Source organism: Phyllostomus hastatus, unplaced genomic scaffold (assembly GCF_019186645.2).
Source record: "Phyllostomus hastatus isolate PE091 unplaced genomic scaffold, TTU_PhHast_1.1 phas_contig_308, whole genome shotgun sequence".
Classification (NCBI taxonomy): domain Eukaryota; kingdom Metazoa; phylum Chordata; class Mammalia; order Chiroptera; family Phyllostomidae; genus Phyllostomus; species Phyllostomus hastatus.
Genome location: NW_025333848.1, coordinates 1563729 through 1576800, shown reverse-complemented (window position 1 = coordinate 1576800; position 13072 = coordinate 1563729). Strand labels below are relative to the sequence as shown.

Below are 13072 nucleotides of genomic sequence, written 5' to 3'. Positions count from 1 at the left end.
ATAGAGATGATTAGTAATTTACTCCAGGTAATAATAGCAAGCACCAATACAATGTCAAATTCTATGTGAGGTACTATTATCAGCAATTTACATATATTAATGATTTTGGCCTCAAAAATATTTTGAAATAAGTTCTATTATTATTTTATAATAAAGAAATTGAGGCACAGAGAGGTTAAAAGTGCTGGAGTGCTAAGCTTCTGGGATCCAGACTGTGAGTTCCCTGATTTGTGAGTGGTGGGATGGTCAGTGAGAAAGGAGCGAGGCTCACACACAGCTGTCGTTCACTGGAACCACGCTGGTGTCGGCAGCCTGACTTTCCCTTCCACTTTTGTGAAGGGTTCGTATTTCATCTCTCTAGTAGAAATCTATAGTCCTAAAAAAGGTATTGTCTTATAGGCAGCAGACATCAGCCTCTCTTCCTTCCAATTTGAAAATCCATGTTCCTGTATTCACATCCTCCCAGTCTGATAATGATGCCTTGGAAACCTAGCAAATGAATAAAAGATCTGGCAGACAGGGAGCTTAAAAGTCCACATTTATTTACTTTAAAAAATCAGTCAGCTAGAACTGCATCATTTCCCTAGTGACTTATAGATTTCTGTATGTTTATGGTCACTCTAGATTTTTTAAAAAAGCATGGCAAATCACAATGATTTTTCTTCAGTTTGTTCTCAACCCTTCAGGGTTTTGTCCTCTAGATCAATTTTATTCTTGGCAACTTGAACATTATCAAAATAATGCCTGGGATATACTGAAGAATATTACCCAGTGTAAATGCAAAAATAAGTTTTGAGTCCCAGTTTTGCTAGTTAAGCTCACATATAACTTTACTTCTGCACTTGCTCCTTGGCATTCTGCAACAGGCTTTCCAATGGCCTGTTCCAAATACTATGGCAATAGATCACTTCAAACTCAACTTCTTTCATGTAGAGGATGTTAACACATACTTCTCACAGATAGAGTATTTCCAACGTCCGCAGTCAGTGGAAGAAAGGTTCTTGTTTCTGAGGTATCCACAGAGCTGGAGAGTTGATGGGGGTGTCTTTGTTGGGAACCTGGAGAGGCAAGTCAGGGTATCTGAGGTTAGGTATGGAGCTTACAGTGGTGCTGTTGTGGGTAACTCATGAGAGGTGTGAGTTTTATTTTATTCTATTTTGTTTGAATGTGACACTCTTCTGGAGTAGTCTTGCAGAGCTGTTTTCTCTCAATAAAAATATGTTAATATAACTTGAACAAACTGCATATAAAAACATAAAGACAGTCTCTGAATTAGAATCTTTCCTGACTCTTAATTATCAAAATACGAAAGCATCTAACTCTGTTCACCAATTTTCCCTAGGTCTATCTGAAAACCTGAATTACGGAATTGCTTAATAATTTCTATAATCTCTTTTCTTTAGCACTCTCTAGTCATTAAATTATACAAAGGAAATATACTTGATAATTAAATAATACTGTTCATTCAGACTCTCAGATTTAATGTAAATGTTCTGGAGGATAATGGCAGTGAGGATGAAAAGGAAGAAGATTTAGAAGCCATAAAGCTATGCATAAATTACCTCAGCTTTGATTCTAATCAGAAAGCTATGAATTATGATGCTGGTTGTGTTTCCTGGAGGAAACCTAATATATAAAATAAAAGGAGCATTTGAATTCCCTCACGTGTTTTTTTTTTCTTGTAACTTTGTGATCTTTTCCCCCTTAAACACTTACAGGTCAGGGGAAGGAGAGGAGCCATCTTGCCAAAGCCAAGGTTGGGTGGGTCCAACCTGAACGAGTCCCACCCAGTAATCATGGTCATTTTTGATCTTCCCCAGGCTGCCAATGATAAAGTCCTATAAGAAACAAGACCTGGATGGTGAATGGGGTGGGGAAAACCCCAACAATAAACTACCATGACCTATTGGGTGTGCCATTTTTCCTAGACAGAAATTAATGGGAACTTGGTGGGAGCTTGGTGGGAGGTGGGAGGGATGGGTGGGATGTTGGGGAGTGGGTGGGGGAACAATGGAGACAACTGTACTTGAACAACAATTTAAAAACTATGTATATATAATATAAAAGAAGAAATACATTTTATGGATTTTTTTTTCTGTTGCCATATGATCAATGTAGTGTTGAAGACCACGGGAAAATAAGCATCTGGTCTTAAAATAGTTTTAACAGATTTAGAGTTTGGCAGATATATGTGTCAAAAAAGGTAAATGTCATACTGAACTCTCATTATCAGAAGAAGAGATAAAATATCCTTGACAACACAGAGCACATAGATCATTCCTTCCCAGTAGACTTCTATATGAAAAATAGTTTAAAAGATTCCAGAAGCAACTTAACTAAAGGCATATTGTATTAGAAGAAACATGGCTAACATTTGTCAACAAATTCACACAGAAAACATAGTGAAAACCCAATATTGTAATAAGTTAGTTCGAGTTGCCTTCTTTACTGCATATACTTAATGAATTTCTCTCCCATTATTCTTGTAAAAATGAACTTTGACTAATTACTGAACATAGTTGCATAGCTTTTAATAAGGCCAGTAATGTGTAACCATGCATTCTGTTTCACACATATATATAGGTAAAATGATTTTAGAAAAACATCTTAGTGTTTGCTTGTTAAAATATTAGTAAATTGGGTTAAATGTCAATTAAACAATTCATTTAGTAAATGCTTATTTTCACACACCTTTCCATTTCATGACATCACCTCACTTTTTATACTTCTGATTTTCCATAATAATTGAAAAAATTTAATAGGTTATTATACTTCTTTACATCATTAAACATAATTATTTAAAACACATATACAATCATAATGTATGTGTATCTTACAGTAGATTAGCATGTCACAAAATGGCACTTCTTTTACTCCTTCCCATTTTTGATTAACAAAGGACAGAACTAACATATGCTCCTTGATTTTGGGATAGTATCCTGCTTTCTTGTTGGTTTATCCAATTAAAAGGAACACAAACCATACTAATTTTTACTTTGTTTCTTTTAAACTTTTATTAAATTACCGTTATAAAATATTAAGAAATTCTATTTTATTACAATCATTCCTTTCTTTTAATGGGTAACACGCTATTTTCAGAATGACATGAAACCATAAGACAGTGTTTACCATTTCTTCTTTGCTCTCTATTTGTAGAAGATCAGAGCCCTCCTTCCAACAATCCTCTTTGCTGTTTTGCCAAATTTTCCAATTTTCAAAGACATGGTAACAACTTTTTCCATTCTGAATCCAGTTTTTTGGACAACAGCTGCAGACAGAAGCTTTGAATAAAATATTTTGAGTAATACTGAGTAATTTGGAACAACACTTAAAGAAACACATACATTTAAATGATTGGATAAGACTCTACCTACTAATATCACAAATTTCACTTTGAAATTTGAGTGAATGTTTTTTTTATCTGCGTTTCTTGGAACCTCTGTATTTTCTACATACTGCTGACATACATAAATAAGATTGAACTGAAGAGTGGATCATAGTTATGTCTCTTCTATTATACAATGCTGACTATGATTTTCTAGAGAATGAAATGTGTGTCACTGCTGGGTTGTTATTGTTTTGTTTTTTTTTTAAAAAGATTTGGTGCATACATTCGCACCTGCAAAATAGAAACTTATTTCCAATATCAGTTACCTGAACTGGAACGGCTTTGCATCAAGGTTTGGTAATACTTTATCTGGAGGTCATGGCTTCTCTTCCACTGTGTGAAGTTCGACAGTGCTATGTCCTGCTGGGTGAGCTTCTCTTCCTGCTTCTTTGCAATAGTGGACAGCTGGAACCCTTCAAACAAGAAGAACCAAGAACCATTTCTAATACATTCCTGACAAGTTATGAGTCATTCTTCAACACAGTCTAAAGGTAACCACCCATTACTAATGATTTTTTGTGACTTTATTTGCATGATATTTATTTAAAAATTGCATTATTTAAGAATTATCTACTGTACTGTGCTGTACACATGAAACTAATACAAAATAATGTTGAATTTAAATTGTAATTGAAAAATAAAATTAAAAATACAGATCTATATTAGGGTGCATAGGTTCTTTTGGATTGGTGTTTCAGGGTTCTTAGGATATAATCCCAGCAGTGGAATTGCTGGGTCAAAAGGCAGATTCATTTCTAGTGTTCTGAGAAAATTCCATATTGTTTTCCATAGTGATTGTACCAGTATGCAATCCCACCAACAGTGAGCTAGGGTTCCCTTTTTTCCGCAACCTCTCCAACACTTGTTTGTTGCTTTGTTTATGATGTCCATTCTGACTGGTGTGAAGTGGTATCTCATTGTGGTTTCAATTTTCATCTCTCTGATAGCTAGCAATATTGAGCATCTTTTCATGTGTCTCTGGATCCTCTGTGTGTTCATAGCAGCACAATTTACAATAGCCAAGTGCTGGAAGCAACCTAGGTGTCAATCAGTAAATGAATGGATCAAAAAACTATGGTACATTTACACAATGAAATTCTATGCAGCAGAAAGAAAGAAGAAGCTCCTACCCTTTGCAAAGCATGAATGGAACTGGAAAGCATTATGCTAAGTGAAATAAGCCAGGCAGTGAAAGATAAATACCATATGATCTCACCTTTAACAGGAACCTAAACAACAAAACAAAGAAACAAGCAAAATATAACCGAAGACACTGAACTAGAGAACAGGCTGACAGTGACCAGAGAGAGGGGAGGGAATTTCAGGGTAATTTCAGGGGAGAATGGGAAGGGTTTATAGGAACAAATATAAAGGACACATGGACAAAAACTAGGGAGGGGTCAAAATGGGAGGGAAGTGGGGAGGGATGGGTGGGTGGGTGATGGGAGTAAAAGGCAGAAAACTGTACTTGAACAATGATTAAAATAAAATTTTAAAAAATACATATCTAAAGGAAATGTGGTGATATGGACCCAGCTCATGGGGTCCGAGTCATTATGGATGAAATGAGACATTCATACGGATTATCAAATCCAGTGAAGGAAAATGGATGGCATGGCTTTTCTCTCAAGGGGAGCAAAAGCCTCAGCCCTTCCTCCAACGAGCTTTTATTGTCTTACTGGGCACATTACAAGAAGGTCCTCATTAACTATGCACAGGCTCGCCTTAGGTGGTTACTTTTTACAGAAAACAAAGGAGCCAATGCTGCTAATCACATCACAGAAGAAGGATATTTGCAAATGAAAAGGCAAAAGTAGTTGGACTGTTACACTCATCCTTGGAAGGTTTAGCATGGATTGTAGGAAGTTGCTTTGGAGTAAATGTCCTTAATTCAGGGTGAGGGAGTTTTAGCAAGAAGCAAGACTAGGTTCATCGCAGGCCTGATTTTCCACAGGAGAACCTATTCATGGGCATGGGTCCTGTGTATCTCCAAGTGGGTGCTGGGCCCACACCATGCAGAACAGTCTACTACAATGTGGGAAAGGCTTTATTAGTAAAATTGATACTTATTTGAAAACAAAAACAATTTATATAGTTCAAGAATAAAAAACTAAAAAGGGTACACAGAAAAAAGTGTCTTTGCTGCCCCTGTCTTCTTAGTCACCCAGCTCTATTCCTCCAAAGCAGCCAGGCTTACCAGTTTTATTTTCATTCTTCTAGAGGAATTTTGAATTTTGAAAATGAACATTAAATGCCCTTACTCACATTTACACAAATGGTAGCAATTGGGTTACTTGGTTTTGTACCTTTTATTTTATCCCTTAAAATTTATTTTGGACATAATATTATGCCAGTATATAAAGAGCTTTCTGATCATTTCACTATAACTGTATAGCATACCCTTGTATGGATCTGTCATGTATGGAATGTATCACAATTTAGTTGAGCGATTTTTCATTGACTTTTGTAATCTTTTGGTATTGTAGAGATAAATACTGTAATAAGTAACCTTAATTATACAGAATTTTACATGTGTGCAAGTACATTTTTAAGATAAATTGCTAGAACAGTTTATGTGCGCTTATTTAAGCCATATTAGATACTTCTGAGTGTATCTAATGTGGAGGGCCATATATGCTGACAATGATACCTCAATATCATTTAAATTTGCATTTATCTTATGTTTGATGTTGAATTTTTTGTGTATATGTAAATAAAAGTCAGCTGTATTTCTTTTTTATGCAGTGTGTAATTATATCCTATGTAATTTTTTTCATTGGGTTTCTCGTCTTTTCCTTTCTGTTTCATATGAGGCCCTTATTGTGCCATAAGGGTCAATTCAGGCAGGCCTAGAACCTGCCTGGGCAGGGCTTCTAAAGTTCCCGCATGTAACTGACCTCTGGACAAAGTATCAAGCATACTAATAGCATAGCTTAGTAATCATCAGTCTGAGATTTTGGGGGACAGATTATACTAGCTTGTCAGCACCGTTTCTTGATGACATATGATTGATGATTTGCCCCTGGTTACAAGGAGACCCTGAGAAATCTTTGCTGTTGAGAGTGGTTACTTTGCAGGAATATGCATGTGTGGTCAGGAAAATGTAAATATTCCCAGCAAGACTCCGTTTGGGGCTCCCTGGTACCACGGTGCTCTGTGTATACCACGGTGCTTTTTCTGATTGAAAGAAATTGTGTTCTGAAAGGACATTACAAGGGGAGGAAAGGGTGCCTGCCTATACCTGGTCTCCCCAGACCTCTTACTGTAATCTTTATCCTTACTTTATTGCTGTTGTTAAATTATATCGTCTTCTTGTAGTGAACTGTAGAATTGTAAGCACTGTGACTTAGGGCCTCATGGTTCCACAAGTCCTCTGTAACAGCCAGTCCTGTTTAACTGATTCTAGTAGTGTAACTTATATTTTGATAGAGTTCGCTTCATGTGTGATATAAGCTACAGCGACATTTTCCCGGTTTGTCTTTTGACCTGGCTTGTTGTAGTTTACCCCACATTGATCAGATTTTTTTGGTCACTTTTAGTAAAATTGTTATGCTAGAGATTAAACTTTGATGTTTATTTTATATTTACTTTTTGATGTTGCTGGAATTTTTTGTTGTAAATTGTAAGATATGACTTCAACTTCTTCCCCCTAAATGGCTACATATTTTCTCATATCATTTATTGAATCTTTCCTCTCCATACTCTTTAGTTGCCATCTTTAACTTGTTGTGAATTTCTAATGAAGTACTTCATTAGGCAATATTTCTATTGTTCTAAGTATATTCAATTCACCTACTTATCTTACATGTCAGCACCACACAGCCCTAGTTATTTTAGGGTTTTAATTTATTTTAATATCTGATAAGCCCAATCCTCCTATTTTCATATTACATTTACATGAATTTTAGGTGGTTGTCATCTGAGAAGTCTGGCTAACTTATTGAGCCAGTTCTTTTGAAAAATCATGTTATAAAGCATCTATTCCTATTTTGTTAAATATTTTTCTCAATATTGATATTGATTTTTTTTATCCTACTTGATTTTTGTAGAATTTCTAGAACTGGTGGCTCAGTGTTTTTAGTTAATTATAGAAAATACTTATCCACTGCATCTTACAATATTACTTTTGCCCAGCTGTCCCTGACTTTTTTTGGGTTTATAATGGCACACATGCCGGTCAGCTCTGTCTCAGGGCAGACTTGGCTACAGTTTTGCTCTGTTCCTAATAGAGATTATTGTCATGAAGGGGAAGTTTGCGGGTAAAAAAAGCAATTTGCACCTGCATGTTGTTCGTCTCCCAATTAACTGGTCAAGCCAACATTCGTAATCAAATATTTAATTGCACATCTGCATATTCTGATCTATTTTAGTCATCAACATTGCCACTGACATGAAAACGCTAAAACCCCAGAGCCATGGACTAGAAAAACAGGTGCCCGTGCCCTGTCCATCTGTTGGCAGTGCAAGTGGCCCAGGCTGTCCGTGGCTTTTGTCCTTCCTAACAAAAGGCTGCATCTAACCAGAGCAGCGAGTAGGACAGTGGTGTTATGCATTTTATCTCATCAATAATTTTGCTTGTGTAGACAATGAAAAATAATAATCTTCCTTTTAGGAATTTGAAGTATTATTCTAAAAATTTTAATTTAGTTGAATATCTTAGATTAGCTATATTTTTAAGGTTATTGTTGCTTTGTTTATTAATACTTGAAAGGCTCATATTACATAAAACTGTAATAAAACTGAGAAAGGGAAATGAGACTTTTCTTTAGTTCTTCCCAAGTGAGAAGGAACGTACTGCACCTTTATTACTATTGCGGTTATAGTTAATTTGCATTAAGTAATGAAGATTAAACAATATGATTACCTGGGAAAATATAATACAACATATTTTTATGAAGAAAGAGAAAGACAGTAACAGCATTTGTTTTAAGATGTTATATGTTGTACCTAATTGATGAATCAGGAAAATGAAAAAGAATATTTAAAAACAAATGAAAAAATCTGAATTCTTAGGCAATATTTTGCACTATAGAGTTTTTAAAATAGTAAGACAATTAACTTAAGTAATATGGTAGAGAAAAACAGAAAATACAACAGTAAGATGAAAACAAGAAATTACTTCAATTCACCTTTAAATTTACCACTCCTACTTCTCCCCTCCCTCTTCCTTTTCCTCTTTGCTTTATCATATTCCGTAATGTGTACATGTCATGAATTTAAATGGTCCCTTAAGGATAAGCATTTGAGTTCCATCTAATCTTTTGTCCCCCTTATTGCTACACATGCAGGTTTATCTACAGAAAATAACATTCAAAAGTGGGATTTCTGGGTCAAAATCAATTAATACTATTTAAGATAACCAGAGTTTGTTAAGAACATGATTATCTTGATTATCTAAATAGGTTTTATGAACTATGCAGAAAAGAAAAATTAAGTATCCACTATACAGCAAATTTGTTGAGAACATGAAAAATGCACAGTATTTTTATTAGCATCTTTAGTATGTACTGTATACTTTTAGATTAGGTAATAATTGCTGATTAGATATTAATTTATTTTCATATTAAAAGTTCTATATTTTAGTCATTTGACAATGTTGCTTGAAAATGTTGCATTTTCAGTTAATTTTTTTCATTGAAAGTGTTTTTTGTAGTTTCTTTTATCTTCTTATCCCAAGTAGTTTAAACACTAACATTTATTATGCATAGTTGATACTTAAACCATATCTTTTGATATTTGTAAAGTCAGTTAAATATGAATTCATTTTTAAAATATGGCTTGTTTTAGTTAGAATAAAACTTGGCACAATATTCTATTAAAAGTTCCCAGTTTTTACAGAAGAAACTAAATTATTATATGTCAATTCACTTATCTGCTAGTTCTCTTTCAACTTTGCAGATATGATTCCAGTATATTTCTTGGTAAACAGATATTTAAATGTGAATTTCTTTAAAAACAAGCTGGCATTTGTGATGATATACACACACACATACATATATGTATACACACACTTTTTTTTTTTCATAAAGCACAGACAGAAGATTGGGTGAGATAAGGAAATCTTTCTGGAATCTCTAACACTTAGGATAGCCTGCAAATTTTATTTGGGGAGATAACCAAGGTTATAATTACTTTTTGAGCTTCAACAAATTATTAAATCATTCCTTTCAGTACCATCAGGAAAATGAATTCATAACTAACATGAACAAGGTCAAGTTTCTTATACCTTATGGAAGCAAATCTGAACCCTTTGCTTCCTCATTTCAGGACTCATAATTCTCCCTCACCAGCTAATGCCTGCTAGGTAGAAAATGATTTGCTAAAGCACACAAGAAAGAAAAATTATCTTGACAATAACCTTCATCTCTGTCTCAGCAAATTTCTTAGTGCTACCATGAGTGATGATAAAGGTCTTAGTCATTTTTCTGGAAACCACAGCTTTATAATTACTGTATTTCATAAAAAATTTACTTGCTAGAGGTAAAAGACATATCAAATTTGGACTAAAAGGAATAAATAAATGTGATTGAATATTAGTCAAATAAAGTTCTCAGGCTTGCAGTAAACATTAAATTGTACCTTATCTAATATAAAGTAAAAAATGAACTCATATTAAAATAATTTACACAAGTCAAGTTTAGAATAAATGCATATTAGCAAAGGTAGAGCATTTACTAAAATGTTTCACCTTGCATACTTTGGCGTGCTAACACAATTCACAGACTGAATCATAATATGGGTAAATATTTACATGACTGTTCCCAAAGAGACTTATGGAGTTAGATTTGAGTTAAAAAACAAACAATTGAACATTAAAAGTTATAACAGCATTCAAGTATTCCAAGTGTTAGAGCAAATCAATGTTCCATTAATTAAATTAGGAAGTCATTATTTTGCCATTTATATGCATTTAAATATTTGTAATTGATTTATGTATCCATTTATAAATCATGAAGTTTTATTTATTATAATGTACATATATAATTTTCTGTGAAACTAGATGCCTTGTATAATATATGTAGATTATTTTGAAAGTAGTTTTTATACTTACACTTAATAGCCAAGAAAATGGAGGCTGCTACTGAGCCCACACAGATAATACATGATATCACCATCACAAGACACCGTGTTCCTAAATAAGGAGCAGGAACAATAAAACTGAGTTAGAAAATGTAGGTGAAAGGCTGGGCCAGGAAGAGACTATACTGTGTGAAAGAAGGAATCAATCATAGGCATTTCAACCACAGAATGGTCGAGGGTATGTAACTGTAACAGGAAAAGGAGAACTCAAACTTTTTGAAATTCAAGTTATAACTTGGATTACATTTGATTGCAAGAAATGTTAAATTGAACAGATTCAATAACATACTTCTCTTACCCTCATATGACACCACAACCTTACTAACTAGTTATGTTTGCTGTGTTGTATCTCCTCATCTCTCTTAAGTGTCACTTGAACATGATTGATTCCAAGATATTTCTCTCTAAACATATAGTGTTAGATGAGGAACATTTTTTTCCAGGTAATTTTGCAACTGTTCTGGAAGGATAAATGAAGCTTGTGTAATTGGTTATATTCTAAAATGTATCTTTAAATGGTGTGGTTAGCAGAATAATAGACCAGCCCTAGATACCCAGGTCCTAATCCCTGGAACATGTAATATTACCTAATTTGGCAAAAGAGACTTTGAAGAAGTAAAGTAATGATTTTAGGATGGGGAGATTATTCTGTTCTATCTGGGCCCTTATAAGTGAGAGGTGAGAGATCAGAGGGACAGAGTGTGATACAATGATGGAAGAAGACATGATACTGCTTCTTTGAATATAGAGGAAGAAGCCGTGAGCCTTGAGAAGCAGAAAATGCAGCGCTAGAACTGGAAACAAACAAGGGAATGGGCTCTTTCCTAGAGCCTCTAGAGGGTACGCAGCCCCGTCAACACCTAGATCGCAGCCCAGTGAGACCCTTGTCAGACTTCTCATCTCTAGACCTGTAAGGCAATACGTCTGTGTTGTACTAAGCTCCTGAGTCTGTAGTAATTTGTTACCTCAACGATAGGAAACTAATACAAATATTAAACTTAATAAAGACAGACAGAACTGATTACTATAGCAGACAGTTCCAGGCTGACAAGAGCTTGCCAGTTTTTCACTGTCTGTTTTCTCTTTATTTCTTAATATTTATCAGATAATTTGTGAAGGAGTATTTTATGCAAAAACTGAAGCAATAAAAATATGATTTCTTTCACTTTCCCCCCCAAATCCAGGAATTCTTTCTCTTTGAGAGTAAGTAGTACATATTTGCCAAGTCTTTTTGCCTTTTCATCTTTACTTACCCTTCTCACTGTTTATTTTTTTAATGTTAGCATATCATGCATATTACCATACTCTAACATGGGTTGCCTCATTAGAAAAATCACCTGGGTTCAAAATATAACAGGAAATAAAACATAAATTGCAAAGTCTTGGATTAAATAGAGTGGTTACCTGAACATTTGGTGGAAGACAGATGTTTCTGATACGGGCTTGGCCCCGGAGTATCCCACTGAAGGGAAGTATAGATTTCTTCACCCTGCATGTCTGAGGTGCTTTGATAGGTGAGGCGGTCCATACGAGAAGCTAAGACAAGTAACTCCTTTTGCAGTCGGGAACAGATTGGTGAAAGAACTGAAATTGGCTATTTTTACATAAAATGTGAGGGTTTAAGGAATAGAATAAATGCATCTTCATCCAGAAAGTAGAAGTTTATAAAGTTTAAGCCAAAGCACAACCTGCTAAAGAAGGAAATGAGAAGGGAACTGAATCCAAGCGGCCAATGATCAAACATGTTATTAGTCTGGTTTCTAAGACGTGGCAGATCCTGAAGGTAATCACACTGTATCACTGTTAACATGAAAATAAGTACAAAAAATGCACTTATATTTGGTATAGAACACAAAGTATGGGACTAATCTAAATAGCAAAGATACAAGAACATGGGCAACCCAGGGTGTAAGATGTAGATCACTTTGTATCCTTAAGTAAGAAAGCAGGGAAGGGATTGCATCCCTAAAATAAATTGATAAACTGTATTGCTTAGGCTAATGCAGTTGCTGTGACAAGTAAAGAGCAAAATGTCTGTCATTTGACACAATGGAAGTTAATTTCTTGTTCACATAACATTCTAGCTCTAGTAATCCTGGTTAGTGGGTAGTTTTCATCCAATGGAACCCAGGCTCTTTCTGTCTTGTGAAACATTCAAGTCCTCTACTTCTAGCCATTGGAACAGAAGAGAAGGTGGAAAATCCACATCGGCTGCTTCAAAGCCGTAACCTAGAAGTAACATGTATTACCTTCACATGCACTAATGTAATGCCCTTGGATCTAAAGGTTGGTTCTGATAATATAACTTTTGCCTAGCTAGCAAACTTTCTATGTCAACTTCACTCTAGACAGGGAATATGAATTATTTAGTAGACAAATGGCCGTTTCTGCCACATCCTGTGACTATTGCTCTGGTATTGAGAAATTCAATACTTTGTCATTGGTTATTTGTCTATATGGCCAAAGGTCATATTTCAATAATTTACAGCCTGCCAATCCCAACAGTCTGCAAAATTGCAATGTTCTGTTTTGTTTCAGTGTTTCACTAGATCAGTCATTGATCGCTGTAGCAGAAGGAAACAAATGGCACTCAAGGGTAATATA

The 13072-nt window shown here is 34.9% G+C and overlaps 1 protein-coding gene across 1 annotated transcript; it reads right to left on the bottom strand.

The window, feature by feature from the left end:
• Positions 1 to 519: 519 nt before the first annotated feature.
• On the bottom strand, positions 520 to 12065 carry CLEC9A (C-type lectin domain containing 9A). Its single transcript, XM_045839746.1, has 6 exons — positions 11873 to 12065; positions 10440 to 10520; positions 3655 to 3801; positions 3130 to 3281; positions 1717 to 1838; positions 520 to 1058 (listed from the first exon to the last, which is right to left on the bottom strand). The coding sequence occupies exons 1-6, from the start codon at positions 11994 to 11996 to the stop codon at positions 926 to 928; spliced, it is 759 nt and encodes a 252-aa protein (XP_045695702.1). The 5' UTR covers positions 11997 to 12065; the 3' UTR covers positions 520 to 925.
• Positions 12066 to 13072: the final 1007 nt, after the last annotated feature.